A 24,659-nucleotide genomic window follows, 5' to 3' on the forward strand; every position below is an offset into this window, starting at 1 on the left:
GTGGGATGTGGCCTTTAAGTTCCATCTATCCATATATGGTGCAGACTTTTTCATCAATATATCCACACCCGCAGCTCAGGCTGAAATTTAACATCCACAAAGTACAATTCACAGATGCTCACATAAGATCAAAACAGAGGGGTTTAATAAATTAATACTATTTATTTATATTATTTAAATTAACACTCATTGATTCCAGTTATAAAATTACAAACACTGCATTGTGAGAATTTAATTATTCAAAATTGCAGGGAAAAAATCAATAATTTTTCACTGCTATATACAAGGTATAGCCCATCTGAATAGAATAATGGCTGCAGAAATCTAAAAACTGAGAGGGCCTTTTCAAGTTTTTAGGACAATTTTCCCTACTTGATAGCTTCCCAACATGTTGAGACTATAGCTCCCACAATTACAAGCAAGGGAGGGAGGGAGGGGGTTCTCATGCTGCTGGGAACTCTGCTGCTGAGAACTGCAGTCTAATACAACTGGAAGGCAACAAAATGAGGCAGTCTATTTGAGGTTGATAACTGTCTGGCAAAGTTGTTTTAAGGCACATATTTAGGAACAAAGCTGCTCAGCTTCTGTTTAAAGATCACAGCTCATTCTCCCAGCACCAAATACTTTTAAATACTATAAATTTAAGAAACAATCTTAGAGTGCTTGCATTTGTTTACCAAGTTAAGACATTTAGCACTTGGAGTCAGTTTTGGTTTTTCAAAACTGTGGAGCCCAATCCATCTGAAAATTCTCCTTTGAAATCAACTAGGAGGTCAATGGATCTTGTGGAACCAAGTCTCCTGGAGACTTTTAATTCTGAAGACAGAATAGGCCTGGTACTGTATACTTGGATTTAACCCAAGGGCTAAGAAGTTCTAATCTGGTATCTAAATAAGGAAGTTTTAAGAATGAATAGTCAAAGGCTTTCATCACAAAGAATCAACATACTGTACTGAAGGAGCATGAAGTATTGAGTAATCTAAAATCAGAGAAAAAACTACATTCAACAAAGCCAAACATGTTCTAGGCATCTCATGCAACCAGAATTAAATGCTTCTAGAGCTCTGTAATCAAGCCTCTCTCTGGAATGCCTTGGGTGTGAAGTCTCTCATTGACTATGTTCACACTATATATTAAGCCAAATTTATCTCTCAAGTGCTACTTTAAAACCAATGTGTTAAGCAAGCAACTCATGGTCTCTGAATCTAGGGCCTTTCCTCATATTTTGGTTAAAATACTATCCACTCATCCTTGAGCTGGCAAAAATGATGCAACCATAAAGTTTTCTGTTGACCTATATAGATGCCTCTATAGCATTGACACCCTATGATGGTGTCCTGATTCTAGGTGTGCAGAGCATGTTAGGCAAACCCATTGATTAAAAAACGGGTGTCAAACTCACGACATCATGTGTCATGATATATCGTGACTTTTTTCCTATTGCCTGCAATGGAGTGGCTGGCATGATGCATCCAGCCCGCGGGCCAACAGTTTGATATCCCTGGATTAAACCCTCTGGCCTTCCTGCCCTCCCCTTTTCTGAATGACAGCTGGTGGGAAACTATCTACCAATCACAGTACAGCTGGTTTTCACAGATGGCCACCTCCTATTTTACTAATGTACTTTAAATAAAGAAAAAGGTAGGAAGACTTGAATCCATTAGTCACAGCCAATAGAATAATGTACATTTTCTTTAAATGTTGTTGTTATTAAGGATGACTTTAGATAGATTTACTCTTTCTTAAAAATTAGCAATTGCTAGCCATGCAACACATAGGCATACTCCTTCTACATCAGCATGGTGTGCTATTCCAGATTAGTAAATGAGGCATTAGTAGGTTTGTGGAATTTTCTACAATGCTGTTGTTCTTCTAGGTTTGTGTTGATGCTATCTAAGTTTCAATTAGTCCTCTGACCCTGACATCTGTTGGAATTCACAGATTTCAAAATTCATAAATGAATTCTATTAAGATTTGCCTTATCTTACTGTTACACTTTTGTCAGCTCTAATACAAAGCCAACATCATGATATCCTGTCTCTGTACTGGTAGCTGTGTTTGCATGTATCAGGATGAAAAACAACTATAACAGAAGAAAGACATAGAAACATTGAGGGGAAAACAAGAAGCTTCTGTCAATGGTTTTAAAAGAAATGGAATCTTGCACCAGCTACTTGTTTAGACTCTTGAGAACAATGAAATTAAACAAGTTCAGCCTAGTGTGGTAGTGCCTATACCCTTCCACAAGGCTGCATTCACTGAGGCATACATTTGGGAGTGAAGAAACTTTCACTGTAAACTATTGTTGGGAAGATGTGATTGTCATATACAAGAACAGCGAGCACAAGAAGGAATGACACCAGAATGGAATACAGCCATAGTGGATAGGGATTTTGGGAGTTAAATTCCTGGCACATTCAGAGGCAACAGATATCGCTATGGTTTTGATTTATCCAAACCACTGAGCAAAGGCAAGTGTGCCTTGATGCTAGCCTTATTAAAACTATTGTTTTCTGGTCTTTAGGAGTGTAACCGCTATAGTATCAGCAGGTTTCTTCGATGGAATGCCAAGTTTCAGTTGATTTAGTAAAACAAGGATGCTATTTACAGTACTGCTGTCCTTCTAACCAAGGTCCTGAAATCCGGCCACTGGGTCCTGGGAAATCCCACCGTTTGTAGTCATAACTGGGCACTATTTCTTCCCTCACCCCTCCACTATTTTCCATCCACTTTACCACTAAACATGGCCCAAAAGTCCCTAGCAAACTGGCAATCAAGGAAAGATAACTTTCATATATATATTTCCTATCTCTTCTTCCCCCAGAGCCAGTCTTTTCTTCCAAGGAGGAAATGGTACCTGATCATCATCCTGGACAGACTGATAGCTGAAAGAGATTAAATTCCTGAATCTATTAGAAACACCACCTGTTCAGTGGTGAAGTCTCATTCAAAAGTCCTATGGAGTATCAGCAGAGTCCCCCAATCCAGGAAACTGTTGACCACTGTGTCTCCCAAGCATTCCCATTTGTGCCAAAGGAATCCCTAGACTAAATATACCTCCATTTTAAAACTGCCTGTTTTCAGCCCTGTGAAGTGCATCTATAGCCTCATCTCTAGAAGATGGCAAATCGCTGAATCTAGTCAATTTGGCCAAGACCTTTCTTTGACTGAATGGAAAACTATATGCTCCCTTTTTAATGATTCTGGGATTCTTTCCCCAAGGACATAGTCAGGAGCAATTCCTAGGGCTAATGGCTTCTAAGGGGATTAGAAAAGGAAATCCATCTTTGTCCAGCAGAACATGGGTCTTCCAGGTCAAGTATCACCACTTTTCTTTCTTCATGCTGCCTTGTAGATCTTAGACCGGTATAAAGCTCGGTAGAAGCCACGGACAATGCGGTACATCCAGACCAAATTGAGCATTTCCAAGGCAATGCTTGGCCCAATCCAGGCCAGTTGTACACCCAGGCCCAAACGTTCATATTCAGGAGTTCCGTACCAAGAGTACACCTGCATATAATAGCTGGGGATGACAGCAATGCGCACCATAAAGAACACTACAGTCATTGCCAAGCCATTGGCCAAAACAAGCCTTGAAGTACGTGGCCAGCCAGCTGCATCCAGGAACCACCTGAGGCAACACAAATTTAAAAAAAAAAAATCAAATGGATGTTAGTCCATTCAGATTCTCCACCTCCCCCAGAAGAGCAGCAGCATAAAAATCACCCTCAGGATTACAACAGGTAACTAAAATAGTTAGATATGAGCATGCAACAGGGTTGAGGTGTTGAGCTCAGCCCTGTGGCTTTAATGGGGAAGGAGTATAGGTGATTGCTGTCCATTCCTAGAACATAGATACAAGGGCCCCCTTTTCAAGAAACTGGTGCACATTCTTGGGCAAGCTATTGAATTCACCCATTTTGTTTCTTATATCACCAAACTCACCGCAAATTCACAAAGGGTGTAGAGAATTCCGAAAGGAGACGGAAGTTGGCAAAATAGGGAAGCACCCCACGACTCTATGACAAAAGAAAGAAATACCTCAGATTTTGGTTTTACCATCCCACGGCCATACTAAAGGCTTTGCCTTTTTCATTGAATCTTTAAAGTTCTAAGCAGATATCTCAAATCTCCTTTTCCCAGAAAGAAAGAAAAGTAAAATATATTAGACAGCAATAGAACAGATGACTAATATAGGCAGACATGCTGCTACCACTAAAACATTCTTTTTTTTTCAAAGATCAGTATCAATATTTACATTTAATGCTACAAAATAAATTCAGGAAAGTTTAGGTTGCAGACATAACATTGATACTTTTACCATGAAATAATGGGTGCTTCCAATTTAAAAACAGTCAATAGATCTGTTTGGAAGGTAAACTGGGTCTCTTACAATTTTACTTCAACTTATGTCTTATGATAGCTGTTTTTAAAACTAATTTGGTTTATCAAATTTTTGGCTGTCTGTTCAATGGTAGTTTATTCAACTTAAGCACTTGCTCAAGCTCTTTGGCCCTGGTGCCTTTGTTCCTTCTTAAGTTCCATGGTTCTCATGGGTTTTGTGAGAAACAATTTTGAGTCCTAATCCTAAAGTAGGCAGAAGAGGACTGAACTATTTGAGTGTATATTAGAAACTGCAGAAAATGTTGAGTAAGGAGGGGACACAATCAGGACAGGCAATTTAGAAATTGAAACACTAATTCATCAGATCTGCTTGACTATTACCGTAAATGCCGGCGTATAAGGTGACTTCCGCGAGCGCTGAAATCGGCGCCAAAGACGGGGGTCGTCTTATACGCCGAGTCGTCTTATACGCCGGAAATACTGGTAGTTTCCGGCGTATAAGACGACGTTCTAGGAATGCGGCCTGGCTATAAAGACGGGGGTCGTCTTATACGCCGGGTTGCCTTGTACGCCGGCATTTACGGTATATACTCTGGCCTTAAATTCACATGATTTTAAATATGACCTTAGTAAAGGTCATAGTAAAGGATATATTACATTCTATATTCTCAACTTTTAGAATTTATTAGTACATCAGGAACTGTGGACTTTTCACACACAAAATTACTATATAACACTGGAAGACTAAATCTATATCTAATCTACAGAAGAGGACCGCTGATTAAGTATGATCTGTCAATTTTCCTCTCCTCTCCCACTTCCCTTTCAATAAAAAGAATATTTGAACAATTGGGTCATTTTTTGATTTTGTATATGAAATATATTTTAACATTTCTTTTTCCTTATTAAATATAAATTTCACTATTACATACTTTTGTCTTATATATGCTACTTTTCTTTATTTATTTTAATTGGTTTTATTATTTATCTATATCTATCATCTTTCCCATAATGTTGTGCTTATTGGGCTTTTATATTCAGTTCTAGGTGACTCATAGGAACCTGCAACATTCATATAGAGCAAGGGTGTCAAACTTGCAACGTCACGTGACGTGTTGTCACATATCGTGAATTTTTTTGCCACTGCCGGCAATGGGGTGAGCACGGTTTTGGTATGATGCATCTGGCCCATGGGCTGGCAGTTTGACACCCCTGATATAGAGCATAGAAGTTTTCTCTGTACTCCCTCTTCATTGACATGCGGTGATTTTTTTTCATTCATATTTCAAGATGAAAAAGGAACTTTGAGGAGAAACTGCATATTTTATTTTTACCTGGGTTCTCTGCCACTTTGTTGAAGTGGTTCACTTTCTAGTAGCTACATGTAAATCTATATATGTGTGTTCTCATATGATCAGAGACAATTGGAGATCGGGAAGGAACCTTTTCAGCTCAAATCAGTTTGGATTGTATGATAGATTCACAAAGCCAACTGTGATATTTCTTTTCTTATATGGAATCAAAGATTTCAGGAAATTGTTTTATAATTTCTGTTATACTGGCTTAACATTTGAGCACAATACAGTTGATCCAAAACTATCTGACAGATGTAGGGATAATATGCCAAACTTCTTGTTGGGTAGAAATTCAAACTTCTAACACTAAAGAGAACATTTTTCCTTGGGGTTCCACACTCAAGTGTGATAACTTCTAGGTTTTGGCATAGCCTGGGGATATAATTATTAAACCTTGACTTTTCCCTGACTTGGCTTTATACCAGTTCATTATATGATTACTCTGAAAGATGTCTGATTTTTAAAATTGCCATAGGGAGGTTTAAATGCTGGATTCATTAAATCTTCTCTTATTCCTTATATCAAATCAAATCTTTACAATCAGCAAACTTTATTTTTGTGACTCATTTGGAATATGTTTTGCCCTAAAATAAGTATTATTCTAGGATAGGCTTTATTGTTTTGGAATAAATTGTGTGTAAAATCTAGGCAGGGAATGCCCTCTGGACCACAGAATGAATCAATAGAGCAGAATTCTGGAAGAACATTGTTCCCCACTGCATCTTAGAAGCATGAATGGATGTGTTTTTAAGGGAAGTCAGATATCTCACATTTTTGGTTGGGAATCTACAACACGAACATGACTTAAAGGGCACCACCTCAGAAATTCAAGGCTTCTAACACCTTCTCCTCTAAAGAGTCCAGTCCCCCACTGTATAGGTGGTCCTCGACTTACAATAGTTTGTTTGGTGACCATTCAAAGTTACAAAAACACTGAAAAAATAACTTACGACCATTTTTCAATTACCATTGTGGCATTCCCCATGATCTCATGATAAAAATTCAGAGGCTTGGCAACTGACTCATATTTATGATGGTTGCAGTGTCCCGGAATCATTGTGACCTTCTGACAAGCAAAGTCAATGGAGAAACCAGATTCGTTTAACAATTGTGTTACTAACTGCAGTGATTCACTTAACTACTTTGGCAAGAAAAGTTGTAAAATGGGGCAAAACTCACTTACAAGTGTCTCCCTGAGCAACAGAAATTTTGGGCTCAATTGTGGTCGTAAGTCGCAGACTACCTGTATTGTATGTGTCTTCTGAATGAGGACAACAAAAGCCAGGTGACCACTAGATGGCAGCAAAGAGTTAGGGTTTGCCATCCTCGGTTCTTTACATTTTATTTCTACTGCATAACAAACCTAGGTCTCTTCATTCTTAGGAATGCTCTGCATCTGGCCTCCTTTTTTCAGGTCCGGGATTTGTACAATTAAAGCAACATAGAGAAGATAACTAACTGTCTCACCCTTCAGGTGATTGGGAGGGAGCAGATGGCAAATACCAGAAAATGTTTGCTCATAGAAGTTGGATTGGAGGATGCTGAGGTGATGGATAATGCAGAAAGCACTGAAGCATGTTGAAGAAGCACAGCCTTTTTTAAAGGAAGAAGAATAAAGTCTTCTCTCCCCCACCCCACCCACCAGAAAAATTAAAGATCTCTGGAACTAACCAATACATATCCATAAGCATATAGTGCCACCAAGTGGTGGCAAACGAAAAGAGAATCCCCCAATGTCTTCCAGTAGCGCACTAGCAGCAACAGATCTAGAATTCAGAGCACAACATATGTTCATAAACAAGTAGCTTGTTTTTACTGGAAAACAAACATATAGAAAATGATTTCATATTTAAGAAAGAAAATGCAAGAGTAAGGTGCTTTCTTTTTCTCCTGTGGCCCTGCTTCACCTGTGCTACCTGCAGGAATTTAGTAGTTGAGGCTTTTCCAAATGTGGGTAGAAAACATTTCACTCCTAATTTCTTTCTCTCTCTTTTTGCTGCCATTAGCAGCACAGGTGCATGGCAAACACCGGCAGTCTGAGCATTGAGATCATCTATTCTTGAACAACTCAACTAATATTCTGCATACAAAATGCCCTTCTTTGGCAAACACGTTACATGTTTCCCAATCCTTTCTTAAAGTGACCTTGATTTAATAGGAACTCAGCAATCCACTGATTCCTCTGAGTAAATAATTTTAACTAATTAAACTTCCCCAAACAAAACATTTTGTCAAACCAGAGGGAAGGGGGAAAATTTTGCTTTTACACAGAGAGTCTCTGTTTGAGGAAGGAGATCTCAGCTAATTGAATAGGTGAGATCAAAACCTCACTGGGAAGATCCAATCTAAACCAATCTCAGAAGCAAAAAAGAGTCCTCGGAATGCAGCTGGGCAACAGAGAAATCCTAGCCAAAAGTGAATGAGCAAAAAAAAAAAAAAAAGGCTGAGGGGAACTCCTGAAAGTAAAATAATTCCTCAGAGCAAATGCTGGGGAAAAGGTCCTTTGCACAAACCATGATCAGGCTCATTGTCTTCTCTCAAAGAGTTAGCCCTGCAATCTGTGCCAACCTTCTTGGAGATTAAAAATAGGCAGCACTGAGGAGCAAAATAAATTCTCATGGCCCTGGCCCCATTTTTATGGGAATAGGATTTTCTTTGGAAAAGGACTGAATTCACCTCAGATTCTTCTAGTATTTTTTTTAAAATACTATCTGATAGTTAATAATTGACAGGCAATTGCAGGTAACACGACTTGCACCGGTATTCGGTCACTTTTGATTCTAACCTTACCCCCCTATTCACATAATCCACACATTTATTAATTTATTATTTAACAAATTAATATAGCTGCTCAATTCATTCATAGGTGACTCCAATGTGATGGATTTTTAAAATGTTGTAAGCCAATCACCTACCAAATTATCAAACATTAAAAAAACATTTTAAAAATCCACTGCATAATAAAAACTCATAATAAACTACCCTCCCTTCCCCATGGTTGCAACAACACACTCGAATCAGCCACTTGATTGGCTTCATCTCCATTTGTGGTTCCCTTGTTGTAATTCCACGTTTTTAGGGCCGTTGAGAGAAGCAAGATCTCTACATACCACAGAGCCTGTTGCCCTAGCAGAGTCTTTAAGTCTGGAAGGCAAGAATTGAGTTGAAAACTGCCCCAGTTTTAATGATAAAGTGATCTGTCAGAGCGTAAGTGCCTCAGCCAATATTTCAACCACTCTACCTTCCTAGAAGTATCTCATATGACATAAAAGTATCTCATATGACATAAAAAGGGTGTGGAGATAAACGGTTGGCTTTAATACTATCAATGGGACTGTTTGAAGACAAGAGGCATGTGACCAAATATTGTAGAATATATATAATATATAAAATTTTGGAGCCATACGGACGGGACTTGAAATTCTTCTCTAAGCTGGAAAACCTGGCACTAACACACACGCTCTTGCAAATATCAAATAAAAACTTACTTATTTTGTCATACCTTCTACATGACCGATTTATTGTTTTGTTTATTTGCTTATATGTATTTAGTTTCTTGTGCTCTATAAACTTTATGTATTTTTGTAGTAATAGGAAAGGAAAGGAAAGGAAAGGAAAGGAAAGGAAAGGAAAGGAAAGGAAAGGAAAGGAAAGGAAAGGAAAGGAAAGGAAGAACAGGATAGCAGCAAACGCAGTTCTTCTGAGTCTAATCCAATTGCTCCTCTTTAATAGTTAAAGTCAGCCACTTCCAGGAAAATGTCCTATAATGGGTCACATTACAAGATATTCCCAGTGGCACTGGCTTAAAGGAAGACAAAGAAAAGATAGGCATGTGACATTTGAGCACATCATAGGGCAGTGGTAGATTTGTTCATCTTTATTTAGACATCTGGATTTCACTTGAAAACTTGGCTTTTTCCAAGTGTCAAGCTGAAAAGTTGTTCAAAGCAGTATGGGGCAAAATGTTTGAAAGGAAAAGTGCAACAATAAAATACAACACACACACCCCCAGTGAGCTGACAACATAACTTCGACTGGCCTCAGTCACTGCAACCCCTTACAAAGTTTTCTCCCTTTTAAGGACCCCTCCACCTCACTGCATCATGATAAAAGAACAGGGGGGAGCCATGAGCTCCCAGCAGTCTTGCTTTGATTTAACTCTTTTGGATAGAAGCTATTGGAAATGTCTTAGTGAAGTAATAACTGCTTGTATATTGCAATGGATCTCACATAGGAGGTATTCCCAGTAGGACTGGCTGAGAGGGAGGCAAGGAAAAGACAAGATGATCATTATATGTCCGGTTTATTATGGCAAAGAAAATCTTGATAGCAAATCTGAAAGCTGCCTTGAAAATCACTCCAGCAGTGAAATGGGCAGCATATACCTTTAATCAATAAAATAAAATAATAAAATAAACCCTCCAGCCTACCTTGTGAAACCCAATGATGGGGTGCTTACCATAGAGCAGATAGCCACAAGTGACAGCTACGTTCAGTTTGACCAACCTAGGATCTCCCCTACAAAATGAATGAATGGAAACAAGGTCAAAAGACAAAGATCTGATATTGAGAGAGGAACCCCCTTCCTAATGCATTAGAGGCCCATTTCTTCCCCACCCTCCATCAAGCAACCTCATGTGGCATTATGGAAAAAGGACTTTTTAGGTCATTTCCACCCTAGTCATTCAGAGTTTCTTCTAGCGTCAACCAGCTTATTTCTGGGCCTATATTTTTCAGTGTTGCTAAACTGATACATATATGTATTGTACACACACATATGTAGATAAACTGATACATATGTATATGTACACATGCACATATACATGTACATTCATATGTACAACCCCTATACATATACAAAGCTTGCTGCATTTGTCAGAATGACACAAGAACTGTTATAGCATTGTATTGGAAGCTCTGGATTATTTTGTACATGTGTGTGACTTTATGACATACAAAACAAAACTTGCAAGGTTTCTTTCACAAAGATACAATACTGCTTTCATTATTCTGTTTCATTCCCTTCCCCAATATAAAATAGCATAAAATCCTGATAAAATTAAATGGTGTCCTACCCTATAGAATTATTGTAAACAATGGAGTAATAAATCGTCATATAGTTATTAGATTTATTTCTGCCTTCTCCTGGATCCAACCACCTGTGTTCTTTCTTTGTTCTCATGTCTAGTAATAATATGTTTCTGAACTACTGTCCTGTATGGTTAGTTCTATTATTTGAAATGCCCATAGAATTCCCACCTCATTTTTCAAGGTAGAAAATCAATCTTTAACTCAAAATGTCCATGAGCAATGGTGACTCACAAGACATGATAAGCAGAGGTATTAATATGTTTCTATGAAATTCTAATTTAAGGCCATTTGTTAGCAAAATGTGATTGGTGGCAGGAGTGAAATTGCTACAGCAGGAACCATTATTTCCCAGGCTTGAGAAAACTGTTACATCAATCTTTCAACTGCAGCCACCTTGAAGAGATGGGAAGGCAAAAGAAGATGGATAGGACTTAAATTCTGAAGCACAAGCATATACCTTTTCACCCCTGTGTACTGTATTAGGCTTTATTTTAAAATAGTGTAAGGACCCACCCCACTTTGCATCTTAAGAAGACAGAACTCTTGGAATAATTCTTCCAACAGGAATCCTTTATTAAGAAGAAGTGGTTGCAGGCATGCTAGACAGGACTTGGGGTCCAAGCTCTCCCATTCAAGGTTTTAAGGGGTTCCCCAGCAGTCCCACCCAATCACCCCCCCTTCCAGTGATAGTTTCAGGCATCACAATTCCACCCCCTTGCTCCTTTCTTTCGTCTGTATGGAGACTTCAGATAACTACATGAAAGGTAATTAGCTCTCTTTTGTGATGGTAAAGTTCTTTGATGCTATTTACATTCAAAGTCTCTCTTTGAAGTTGCAATAAACACATTCAGCTCCCTAGAAGTCTACTGAAGGAAGTGAGGGCCATAAAGCCCCTTTGTTCTCCCCCTTCTCTCCCTCTTATGGCAGAATCCAGAGAAGGCAGAATTGGGAGTTTCTATATTTGATAATTAAAGATGAAATATAATTGGATTCTGACATCCGGCCCCTCTTAACAATAAGAGAGATCCACCTGCAAGAAAACAAAACAGGTATAAAAGTTAGTTAGGCTTGTTGGGATACTCTGTGTGAAACTTCTTCAATAGTTTCGGGGCTCTGACATGACGTTTATGGACCCACTCGTTTTGTGAGGCAGGGAGGTGTTTCCAGGCAACTAGGTACTGAGTTGCTCCATGATATCTCCTAGAGTCAAGGACTTCCTTTATTTCGAAGTGTTGTTCACCCTCCACCATGATTGGAGGTGGGGGGGGGGATTTTTGGCCGTAGAGGTGACTGATGCTCTCTTTTCAGCAAGCTGCAATGAAAAATTGGGTGTATTTGCCTGAGATTTTTGGGTAATTCTAATTCTACTGTTACTGGATTTATGATTCTTTTAATTGGAAAAGGTCCTATATATTTTGGTCCAAGTTTTTTACAGGGCTGTAGGGACTTTAGGTATTTTGTAGATAAGTACACCATTTCTCCTATAATGAATGGTGTAGGCTCAACCCTTTTTTTATCGGCTTGTGCTTTGTATGCCCGCCTAGCTTCATCTAGTGATTTTCTGACTATTGGCCAGGTGTTTTGTAGGTTTTCCATCCATTCTTTCAGTGAAGGGATCGTTGGTTCTTTTGGGGTTAACTCTGGCATAGGGTTGAAACTTTGCCCGTTGGCTATTTGAAAAGGAGTGTAGCCTGTGCTGGAGTGGACTGCATTATTGTAGGCAACTTCTGCAAAAGGAAGTAAGTCCGTCCAATCACTCTGTTGGAAATTTAAAAAACATCTCAAATATTGCTCAAGTACCGAATGGCACCGTTCCGTTTGTCCATCCCCTTGTGGATGATGGCTAGATGTCAGTCCCTGAGTGGTCCCTAAGAGGGATAAAAATTCCTTCCAAAATGCAGACGTAAATTGCACTCCCCTATCAGAGATGATGCGTTGGGGTGCCCCGTGCAATCTGTAAATGTGCTGGATGAAAAGTTTTGCTAAGGCCTTTGCAGTGGGAATTTTTTGGCAAGGGATAAAGTGCACCTGTTTGGAAAATAGGTCCGTGACTGTCCAGATAACAGTATTCCCATTGCTTTCTGGCAATTCCACTATAAAATCCATGGCTATTTCCCTCCAGGGGGCTGAGGGATTGCCACTGGTTGTAATAGCCCTGGCGACTTCCCTTGCAACCTCTTTGCCGATGCACAGGTTGGGCAGCTGGCAACATAACTTTCTATGTCCTTTTTTATTGATGGCCACCAAAATTGCCGTTTAATTAAGTGTAAAGTTTTTACAAATCCAAAATGCCCTGCTGATTTTGTGTCATGGCAAAGCTGCATGAACGTGATTCTTTGGGTTGTTGGTATATATAACTTTTCCCCTACCCAAGGCAACCCGTCTCTCATTGTGCACACATTTTTGTTTTTCTGGAACCATTCATCTGTTTCCAAACTTTTTCTGAATTCAATTCCAGTTTGGCTGTCCAGTTGTGGTTTTAATTTGGCTTGGGTTCTTGTGGTTACTGGTGCTGCCAGTTGTGACTCTGCCATTATTGGTCTAGAGTCTGTGGTTCGTGCGCTGTTATATTGAGGCATGCAAGATAGAGCATCTGCCAGGAAGTTCTTTCTCCCTGGTAAATGTTTGAGTTTAAACTGGAACTGGTGAAAATGCTGAGACCAGCGGGCTTGTTTGGGATTGAGTTTCCTGGACGTTTTCAGGGCTTCTAAATTTTTGTGATCGGTCCACACCTGGAAGGGGATTTTGTTGCCTTCCAGGAACTGTCGCCACGTGAGTAATGCCCAACGTATCCCATAAGCCTCCTTCTCCCATACGGGCCAGCGCTGTTCTGTTTCCGTGAGTTTCTTGGATGTATATGCACAGGGTTGCAATACTGCATCATTATTTTCTTGTAATAGCACAGCCCCCACTGCCACATCACTTGCATCTGCCTGTATTATGAAGGGCTTGTCCATATCTGGGTGCCTTAGTACTGGTTCGGCAGAAAAAAGTCTCTTTAGTCTCTCAAACGCTGCTTGGCACTCCATTGTCCATGTTAGTGGCTGGCTAGGTTTTACTGAGGATGCTCCCTTCGTTTTTAGTAAGTTAGTGAGGGGCAAGGCTATCTGGGCAAATGAGGGGATGAATTGGCGGTAAAAGTTTGCAAAGCCCAGGAAACTTTGTAGTTGCTTTCTTGTGCGGGGTGGCGCCCAATCTAATACTGCTTTGACCTTCTCTGGGTCCATTTCAATGCCCTGTGGGGATATGCGATAGCCTAGGTAGTCTATCCTTTCCTGGTGGAATTCGCATTTTGAGAGTTTGGCATATAGGTGAGCGGCTCGCAGCTTCTTTAAAACCGCTCTGACAAGTTTGACGTGTTCTTCTTTTGTTTCAGTAAAGATAAGAATGTCGTCCAAGTAAACAAGGACCCCCTTAAACAGGTGCTCCCTTAGAACGTCATTGATTAATTGCATAAAGACTGCAGGGCCCCCTTGTAATCCAAATGGCAAGACTTTGAATTGATAGCACCCCATGGGGCAGTTAAATGCAGTCTTCCATTCGTCCCCTTCCTTAATTCTCACGCGATAGTAAGCTTCCCTTAGGTCTAGTTTAGAAAAAATTTTCCCTTTCGATAGGTGTGACAGCATGTCTTTCATGAGGGGCAGCGGGTATAGGTTGCTTTCACTGATTGTATTCAGGGCCCTATAATCCACGCATAAACGTAAAGAGCCATCCTTCTTCTCTCTAAAAAGGACCGGGGCAGCCACTTTAGGCTTGGCTGGCTCAATGAAACCTCTCTCCAGGTTTTTTTTTATAAATCTTTCCATTTCCTCCTTCTCCTTTGGGCTCATGGAGTATAATCTGGGCTTCGGGAGTTTTGCCCCAGGCTTGAATTCAATGGTACAGTCTGTGGGTCGGTGGGGGGGAAGCTCATTCGCCCTCTCCTCACTGAAGACTTCAGCAAGGTCCTTATATTCCTCTGGTATTTCTGTTAATCTTTTTTCCTCTCCTATGGATGCTTTTTCTATTCTTGATTCTGGTAGCCTCCCTTGGGGTTTTAAGTCCATAGGGTCCCCCTTCGGGAATTTGATTTCTGTCGTCCTCCAATTTACCCAGGGGTTCCATTTTTTCAACCATTCCATCCCTAGAATCATTGGGCATTCCATACCTGGGGTCACCACAAACGTTATGTCCTCTTCATGGTTGCCCAGGGAGAGGTGTATTGGCAGAGTGGCTAGGGTAGCTGGCACCCCCCCTGCTATGGATCCATCTAGCTGGCCAAATGAGATTGGTTGTTCCAGTCTCCTGGATGGGATGCCCAGATTCCCCACTAGTGTTGGGCTAATGAGGCAGCGGGTGCAGCCACAGTCTATTAAGGCTTTCACCTTCACAGCTTCGGGCATGGGGGGGATTAATATAGTCACTGTTTTGAAGATGGGTGTGATGCATCCACTTACCAGGGGTTCGCCCTCCGAGCTGTCATCTGAGGCATCCACCGGCCCTGTGGTGTAGGCTGGAGTTCTTTCCCCTTGGTGAGCAGAAGTGGGGGGTTCTGCAATTTCCATCATTCTCATGGCCGTTTCTTTTGGCTTAGCTGAAGACTTTCCGGGTTTGTTGATTGGGGATCTGTCTGGGTTGTGTTGGGGGGCCTTTGAGCGGCATTCTACAGCTCGATGCCCTTCTCTTCCGCACTTGAAACACCCCATTTGCTTCTTGGCTGTATCCGATGATTTCACCGGTTGGTGTGTCAGCTCAGGCGGGGGGCGGCTCCATTGTTTTCCTCGGCGGTGCCTCTTCAATATGTCGATCTCTGCTTCCTCTGCCAAGACGTACCATTCCTCAAGTCGATGTGGTCCCCTCGGGGCAGGCAAGCATCATATAGATCATAGTTTAGTCCGTCTTTGAAATGGCCAAGGAGGATGTCTTCTGGCCAATTCAGTTTGCTGGCAATGGCCCGGAATTCTTGTGTATACTCAGCCACTGGGCGTTTGCCTTGCCTCATCGTTTTTATCTTTCACGGGCTTTGCGATCAGCCAGGGGGTCTTCAAATCGTCTTCTCAAAGAGGACATGAAACGGTTGAAGTTACTGAGTTCTGGGGCATTGGAGTCATGCAAGTTCACCACCCAATCTGCAGCTGGTCCATCCAGGGCAGATTGCACGATCCGGATGCGGGCTTTGTCGCTGGGAATGTCCTGCCCATATTCCTCCATGTAGCTGAGGACTTGGGTTAGGAAAAACCCCAAGCGTGTTGGCTCCCCTTTGAATTTCACCTCCAACGGTGGACGTCTTGGAATGGATCGGTGCCTCCGTTGTGGGTGGTAGTGTCTTCCGTCCAGATTGCCATCTGTGGTCCGGTAGGGGGTGGGGGCTCCTGGATCAGTAGATGTCCCTGGGGTTGCAGGTTCCACGTCCCCCTCGGTGTCTCTCCCTTTGCGGCTCCAGGAGCTGGGGCGGCCGTAGGGCTCAGTATTCTCCTCTCCTAGGAAGCTGAGAGTTCTCTTCATCAGGTCAATAGCTTTCTCTAGGATCCAGTCTGAGTACGGTGCCCAGCTTCCTCCCTCTTCACTTGCGTGCAGGGATTTCTCCATCTCCTGCTTCCATTCTGGTTGCTTGGTCCCCCGTCTCAGGGTCACCTTTCTTGATTCCTTTCCCCACTCACTTTTCTTTCCAACGCCCATTGACCAGCGAGGCTTGTGGTCCCGTGTCTCCACCACTTCTTCTCCCGAGGAATCTGACCTCTCGGATCCCAACATCTGGCAAGGTTCCAACTGGGTCAGCGGCTCTCTTTCCAGGGAGTTTTCCCCCTCTCTTGCTCCATTGTCTGACATGGTAAATTTTTGCAAAATCCCCCGGCAAGGGTCTCCCTTCCAGGTGGATTAATTTTGCAAGTCCTGTCTAATGTAAGGACCCACCCCACTTTGCATCTTAAGAAGACAGAACTCTTGGAATAATTCTTCCAACAGGAATCCTTTATTAAGAAGAAGTGGTTGCAGGCATGCTAGACAGGACTTGGGGTCCAAGCTCTCCCATTCAAGGTTTTAAGGGGTTCCCCAGCAGTCCCACCCAATCACTCCCCCTTCCAGTGATAGTTTCAGGCATCACAATTCCACCCCCTTGCTCCTTTCTTTCGTCTGTATGGAGACTTCAGATAACTACATGAAAGGTAATTAGCTCTCTTTTGTGATGGTAAAGTTCTTTGATGCTATTTACATTCAAAGTCTCTCTTTGAAGTTGCAATAAACACATTCAGCTCCCTAGAAGTCTACTGAAGGAAGTGAGGGCCATAAAGCCCCTTTGTTCTCCCCCTTATGGCAGAATCCAGAGAAGGCAGAATTGGGAGTTTCTATATTTGATAATTAAAGATGAAATATAATTGGATTCTGACAAATAGCTTATCTAGTCAAGTTTTATCCATGAGTCTTCTGCAGCCAAATCTTGAATGAGCAGTTCAGAATCTAGAGTGCCCTGACTTTCAGTCATGCCACGTGCAAGGCCAAACAAGGAAACTGGAGAAGTGGGATTAAACAGGAATTGGGGAGAAAGAGCAGAAAGATAAAATGTGCTATAGACAGACACAGTAATGGTATCAGTGCCTTCTTAGCTTTAGAATCTCAGCCCATTCATTGAAAAAGGAGGCATAGATCTATGGGGCATGTGTGGAATGGGATTAAAGGAGTGATTATGGCTTGGGGAGGAGTGTTTGCACCTTTTTAGGCTCAATGCCAGGGCCAGTTCAAATCCTCTTGCCTAGAGTGACCCTGTTTCCATCCCTCACATCCTAAAATCAAAGTATAACAAAGGCTTATTCTTTCTCAGCATAAAACAGTCCTTGTGCTTCTCAACACAATGAAAACAATCAGGCTCATAGACACCTCCTCCTCTTCCTCTCTTTCTCTCTCTTGCCAGGGAGAGCAGGCTGCCAAATCTATACATGTGTGCCTAGGAGACATGCATGCAAGTCGGTTGCCTGTAATTTCTTACCAGATGGGGTTGGCATTTATAGCATCATCATACCAAAGGATGTAGAGGCAAAAGAGGCCGACTATCACCGCATGAAGAGTAGACACACATCTAAAGAGGAGAACACATAAGGGTTATTTCATAATTGCAGCCCTAGCCAACGATCTCTCTCTTGCAATATGCACACAATTATTCTGTGCAAAGCACACTAGGAGTGGAACATAACCTCTCAAGTTCTATAGAGATTCTTACAGTGGAAAGGCGAGAGAACTGCAAATCTCGCAACCATTCGTCCAGCCACATCCACCAGAGCCTCTCTCTACCTGGAATTCCATTCACTCTGCTTGACCGAAGGAAGGCTGGAGTAGCTGGGGCTCAAGGACAAGGACAGCTGGGGGCTGAGGGCAGAAAAGGAGAACTGGAAGACTACGAAGCTGCCAGCCACAGTGCAGTAACCCAGGCGAGTGAAGTCCTCCATTGAGTTTCAGTAGCACCTGCAAGTAGACAAAAGGGTCTGTTCAGAGTAGAGAACAGAGTTGCTAGACCCTCTTCCAGCAAAAGGCCTCAGAACTAAGGGCAGAGACAAAAAAGGGACCAATTCTTTAAACAGAGAGAAGTCGAAAAATCAGGACTGAAAATCATAATGACAAAACAAGACAGAGAAAATAAATAGTTGTATGATGAAAAGCTCTCCCTAAATCTGATTGTCATATTGGGAAATGGAAGCTGGTCAAAAGTGGATCCTGGGGTGGGGGGTGGGGTAGGGGATGGAAGTATTGAAGAAGAATGTGGGAGTATTGGGTTGGCAAACATATGATTAATTGAATTCTCTCAGAAGAAGAGAGAAATTGAGAAAAAGAAATGGGGACAGCAAACAATATGTACAGCATAAAAATTATAAGAACATCAAATGAATTCTGAAGGGAGATGATTAGGAGAATTAACAACACATAACAACCTCTATGCAAACCAAAGACAAGCAAAAATGGGCACAGCCATCTTGCAAAGTAGAATCCAGTTCTGTGTAGGACTAAGAACATGGAAAAAGAAAAGAAAGGCCCCTACTAAAAATTGATTACTACTAATAAAAGACAGATAATTAGTGGAGGAAACTTTTCAGTTGGTGTTCCTTTTTTGCCCACCAATACTATCACAGTCTAATTTCCAAAATGTTTTTGTCCACCACAGACCTATTGACTGCCACAGGGTAGATCTGATTTAAATCAAGTTGAATTTAAAAGTAAAAAGGCTTGATTTAAATCAACTCGATTTAAGTCATAATTTTTAAAGAGCAACTGTCATCTCTGTAACACAGTGGCTCATCCTCTGACCTGCTGTTGACTCACCAACAGACTCACTTTAATGGGATGGCTGGTGATGCGGCAGTGACACAGCAAGGTGAGGGACGTGGCGGGCAGCAGGTGAGTGGATGCCTGCTAACAGGCGCTGCCATGATGGATCTGAAATGACAGGTGCTCTTTAAATATAAGGACTCATTCTTGCTTGTAGTTAGAATCTTTAATATTATTGTGTGAATGCATCAATGCAGTGCCTGTTATCTCAGCTTGCAGAGCTTGGATTCATTGAATGAGTTTACCAAAAATGTAAATATTGCAGAACATACAGCCTCATGCTAAATAACTAAGCTCCATTTCATGCTGAATAAATTACATTATTAATATATCTTAAATAGAAAACTGTCTTTAGATAGATTTTTACTCTAAAAGCATTTTATTAAAATAAATTTGATAAAAATAAAAAAAAATCTGATTTAAATAAAAACAATCTGATTTTTTAAAAAAAAAAATTTAAAGAAACATTTGATTATTATCCACCCTGGACTGCCATGCTATTCATGTTGCGATTACAGCGTGGACACATCAAATTTGCATTAAGTCATTAGCAGTCAAGCTGGACTGCTGACATTATCTTTACTTTACTTCAGAGTAAGTTCATGTACCAAGTAACTATTTGCTGCAAATGAATATACAGCTAACTCTATATGTCTATTCATTTTTTAAACCCTGTAATTCATTTTATCTATTTATGTATATGATTTGTTTGGCCACCCATAAGTGTACAAAGATTAAAAAAATAAACTTGTAGCATTCAACCTCAGCTCCCAGGGTTAAAACAACAGCCCCACTCAAAACCCAAGCTGTGTAATGGTTTGCAGTTGACCACTTAATGATGGTTTGCCTCCCCTTTACTTCAAAATTCAACAGAAAGAGTCATGATTTTCCTAGGAAATTTATTCTAAAGTCTGCCTTTCACTTGAACTGACATCAAGCTACTTATACGTTACTCACAAGGGTAATGCTCACAAGACAACCTGTTCCCATTCTTTGTTCAGAAATCCTTTTAAATATTTCTAAACCTAAACAGATGCCCACAAAGGATTCCTTCAATTTGGGGAATAGATGAACATTGCATAACATCAAATCTGAGCTGAATGGCAAAAGGAGTTAAGACTGTGAGATCACAAGCTATTAAGCAGGGCTCAAGAGGGCTCCTGGACAATCAGGAATGTGGGTCTAAAGACACAGGCCCAGTCACCGTCCATTGGAGGCATTACTTTTCATTCAATCTTCATATATGAAACCTTGTAGTTTTAGACCAGAATGTGCATCCAGAAGCTAATCAGTCTCGCAGCAGAAATGCCAATTATTTTAGCCCAATCTTTAATCTTATACAATAAGATTTGGCCAGTTGTTACAAAATACTCTTAATGGGTATTCAAAGGATTTACAGATTAATGAAAAATAACAGTTCAATTTATTGAGGCATACAATAAATTCCTATGCATCATCATCATCCTTTACCAAAGCACAGCACAGTATAAATCAGAAAAACATTATGCCCTGCGAGATGATTAAGCATATAAACTTAACTCTTATTGTTTTAGGTGGAGGTTTATTTTGTTTCCTTTAACCCATTCAAATGGAACTGCTGCATTTGAAAGAGAAATGTACTTTACATATTGCAATCTGTTTCAACAGACTACTGATGACTTGAGTCTATAATAAATATATTGGCAACAAAGAAAAAAATGGCATTATTAAAAATGATATAACATTGCCTATCAGAGATTAGTTTTCCATCACATATGGAAAGGATTTCAATGGACAGCCACAGGATTTTCACAGCATTTAATTATCTGAGTTATATACAAGTGTATACTGTACGTATATAAATCATTGTTAACCACACAAGATGCATTCACACAATATACTAGGTTAAATTGTGGTCTGATAAATTCTGTGTGTTGTGTGAACACATTAGAAAAATGGATGCTTCAAATTGAAATAACAGACTTAGCCTTGAAAAGGCCATCTTGCAGTTAAGGTATGACGAAGGATGATATAAGAAGTCAGATAGATAAATAGCCATTAGCCAGCCTGATTTCTTTAGTGTCCATCTGGATATGCTAGCACTCTGCACTTTCTGGATTCATACATCACAACATGCAAAACATTTTTGTTACTTCATGACTAATTATGTTATACCAACTTAAACCACAGCTTACTATGTGTGCAGAGTGATCTGTAAACTTCACAGATTCCTGAAGAGACGATCCCCATACAAAGCCACTGCCCCTAGAGAAACAGCTGTAAGAGAGGTTGTCAGGTTGGATTAAAACTGACTTACCCAGCCGCACAATCTAGAATCGGAGACTTTTATACAGCTACTTTCAGTCTAAAGAAACTTTGGACTGAAGGGACAGGGGCAGCTGGGTAGGCCTGTTTCTATCTCTTGCCTCCTTCCGGGAAATACCTATATAGGAAATGACCACCTTCTGCTCAGCCACAGTCACTGCCACTAACCTATACGGTTCTGACAGGTGTGCCTCTTTTCAACATTGGACCTTTTCAAACAGTAGCCCATTGACACGGAACTCTCTCCCCCTCCTCTCTTGAAGGGTCTTTAGTCATAGTTTGCTGGATCTGGCAATTTGAATTTTAATATTGTGGTTGTATTTCATAAATGTGTTCTTTTTTTACATAAGCCATCTTGGGTGGTTTCAAATGTCAAATTCCAATTGTAGGATATAAATTTTTAACATCAAATGCAGCAGGTGTGCTTTATCTAGGAGCTGCCTCAACACATTCAGGCTGCAGGGACTCTTTTACATTATGATAATAACAATCCAATACAGGACCAAATGAGCTTTTCCAGTGGTGAAGCAGAACCATTCACTTTAATCTGTCCCTTGCTGAAGATAGAGAGATAGATAGATAGATAGATAGATAGATAGATAGATAGATAATATATTCCTTTTCCCTACCTGTAGACTATATAGTTCATTTATCTTTGTGAAATTGTGCCCTGAGTTAAACACTTTTGATGCCCTCAATTAAGTACTAAACTGCAATTTCTTTCCCCACATTCTCTGCACTTGGTGTGGTCACATCTTTAATGTGACATTTCCCAAGAATACCTTGGGGGGGGGGCCTTTCCCATTTTTCCACTCTGATTTGTAAAGGCTCACAAACACAGGCTCACAGAACCCCCTGTCCGGGGTTCTTCTGATGCAACGTCCCCACACTACGTGTTACATCCGTGTGTCACGGCCAAAGGACCTTCTCCGCTTTGAGCCGGAGGGCCGCCGAGAGGGCGACTGCTTTCAGTTCCTTCCCCGCAAAAATTATGGCGATGGAAGGTGCGAGCGCGCCAGGCTTAGTCCCCAAAACGAGGAACTCCGAGCGCCTCTGCCGTTCAGGATTGCGACCTCCCGAAGCATTGCAGTCTTATGCCTACCTCACACAGCTTCTTTCCTCGCAAAACCGACGTTCCTCCCGCCCTTCGCCAAGCAGTAAGCCAGCTGGCGATCGGGTCGACTTGACATGCCAAGCTTTGCCGCCCTTTGCTCAAAACGATTCCCTCCCATGCATGTTTTGGGAGGGGGGCTTCAAGGAAGCCAGCTTATAGCTCGTCCTGCCGCGCCTTCACCCGCGCGGGGTACTCACCTCCCTCCGGCTGCCTGGTGCCTCTCTTTCGGCCGGGGGCACAAGTACGCCCACGACGCTGAGCCTATCCAGGCGGGACTTCGGTCCGATGGCCATCCCTCCTTCCCCCCCCCCGACGGACCAGCGCCCCCCCTCCGCTTCGGCCAATCGACCGCTGCTTCACAGCCCCGGTTCCTCCCCCGCCCCGTAGACTGGGAGAGGGAAACAGAGAAGCCAAAACCTGGGTGGGGCGAATGAGTTGCCCCCTCCCCCGCGAGTGTGCTGCCACAGAAAGCGAAAGGGAAGCCCTGCTCCACGGTGCACAAATTACGTTCAATTTCGAGGCTGCTTATTTTCCCTTTTGGTTCGCCCGGCTCTCCTTTTCCTCAGGATTTACTCCGCCTCCCGCCCATCCCCACCCCGCGCAGACTGCGACAGTCATAAATCACGCAGTCAAGGTAACACGTTTCCTTTCCCTCTGATCTCCCAGGTCACTGAGCAACCCTTGCCCCACGGGACCCGGGCTTGCCATCGAACGCAGCCAGCATGTTAACGGAGACGGTCCTGAGGAAGTACGCCCTCTGCCGCCGCCGCCGAACTTGGCAATTAAATTCAGCACCGCCTCCCTGCCTGCCGATGCCACGTGTCACCTTTCCTAGCAGACAGGTATCTTCCCTTTCACGTAGAAAGGATCCGACTCCACACGACATGGAAATCGATTCTGCAGGGTTCACACGGCTTGCTAAATCACATATCATGTTTACTGAGATTTATACAAGGTGTTCAACCACAAACAAGCAAATTACAATTTGGCTGAGTGTGTGTGAACCCAAACTAGTCCATGCAGTGATACCTTTTTTTTTTATTAGATCTGACTAAGGAATTCATTTTATAGCAGGATATGTACCGTCAACCCTCATTTTATCCTTACAACAACTTTGTGTGGTAGGTTGAGGCAAGAAAAAGATACAACTCACCCAATGAACTCTGCATTTCAGACCCTTATCTCAGTCCAGCATTCAAAGTACCATGACAGTGGCACGTATTACCTAAGACAGGGATCCCCAACCCCCGGTCCGTGGACCAGTATTGGTCCGCAGCATGCCAGCAACCGGTCCCCACAAACAAGGAAAGCCCAGCACACAAATGCAGGCAGCACACAAAAACCACACCCCCTCTGGTCCACAGAAAAACCTCTCTCAACATAACTGGTCCCAAAAGGTTAGGGACTTCTGACCTAAGACATCTTGTAAGTTGTTGGGTTTGGCTCAGTGTTTTGAGTAATGTCCCGTTTGGAAAAAAAATCAAGTCACTGACCGAACTTGTGCATTGTGTTAACTATGCTAAGTTTAATTAAGCTTAGTTAAATAAGCTACAACTGATTAAATTCACCCATTACATACAGACATAAAGTGTGGATGCAAACTATAATCACTGGAGAAGCATCCAAAAACTAAACATGTTATATTTAGGACCTAATTGATACCATAGGGTTAAATTATATTCATATGACATACTAGCCAGTCTAGGAGGAAATTTGTGTATCCATGTGTGTGTATAATGCCATCTTACTTGTCTTCCATGAAGTTTGATAATAAAATACTGTACAATAGAGAGGCTTTACTGAAATGGGTTGTACTTTTTAGTATGTGAAAATCAAAATTTAAAAGAATCATAATTCATGATTTTATGTATATTGTATATAATTGCAGTAAGCTATTGTGCACTTAACTATATTTTATGAAATAAGCCATGGTCACATGGGTTCACAGTAAGCCATTAATCATATTTACAAAGCACCGTGGCCATGTTCATACAATATGCCACAAACCAAGCAAAGCATAATGTGTGCACTACAACATGGGTTGTGTAAACATTGCTTCAGTTAAAATATAATACACTTGGTTTTTAATGTTATGTGTTCTGAATGCAGACATAGTTCATAAACTCCTCTTTATAGCTTAGATCACAGGTGTCAAA

The 24,659-nt window shown here is 41.5% G+C and overlaps 1 protein-coding gene across 10 annotated transcripts; it reads right to left on the reverse strand.

Moving 5' to 3' along the window:
- Window positions 1-123: 123 nt before the first annotated feature.
- Window positions 124-23,067, reverse strand: LOC120309877 (TLC domain-containing protein 4-B-like). 10 transcript variants are annotated; one of them, XM_039347519.1, is made up of 9 exons: window positions 22,701-23,000; window positions 21,260-21,341; window positions 19,092-19,193; window positions 18,057-18,227; window positions 17,755-17,844; window positions 10,159-10,217; window positions 7,371-7,465; window positions 3,946-4,019; window positions 124-3,631 (listed from the first exon to the last, which is right to left on the reverse strand). In XM_039347519.1, exons 4-9 carry the CDS (start codon window positions 18,209-18,211, stop codon window positions 3,340-3,342), a joined length of 765 nt encoding a protein of 254 aa, XP_039203453.1. In that variant the 5' UTR covers window positions 18,212-18,227; window positions 19,092-19,193; window positions 21,260-21,341; window positions 22,701-23,000; the 3' UTR covers window positions 124-3,339. The 10 variants fall into 10 exon arrangements, with proteins under 10 accessions (XP_039203453.1, XP_039203455.1, XP_039203452.1 ...); XM_039347521.1 differs by lacking the exon at window positions 22,701-23,000 and adding an exon at window positions 22,492-22,694; XM_039347518.1 differs by lacking the exons at window positions 19,092-19,193; window positions 22,701-23,000 and adding an exon at window positions 23,011-23,058.
- Window positions 23,068-24,659: the final 1,592 nt, after the last annotated feature.

Source organism: Crotalus tigris, unplaced genomic scaffold (genome assembly GCF_016545835.1).
Source record: "Crotalus tigris isolate CLP2741 ecotype Arizona unplaced genomic scaffold, ASM1654583v1 scf7180000018084.670488, whole genome shotgun sequence".
Classification (NCBI taxonomy): domain Eukaryota; kingdom Metazoa; phylum Chordata; class Lepidosauria; order Squamata; family Viperidae; genus Crotalus; species Crotalus tigris.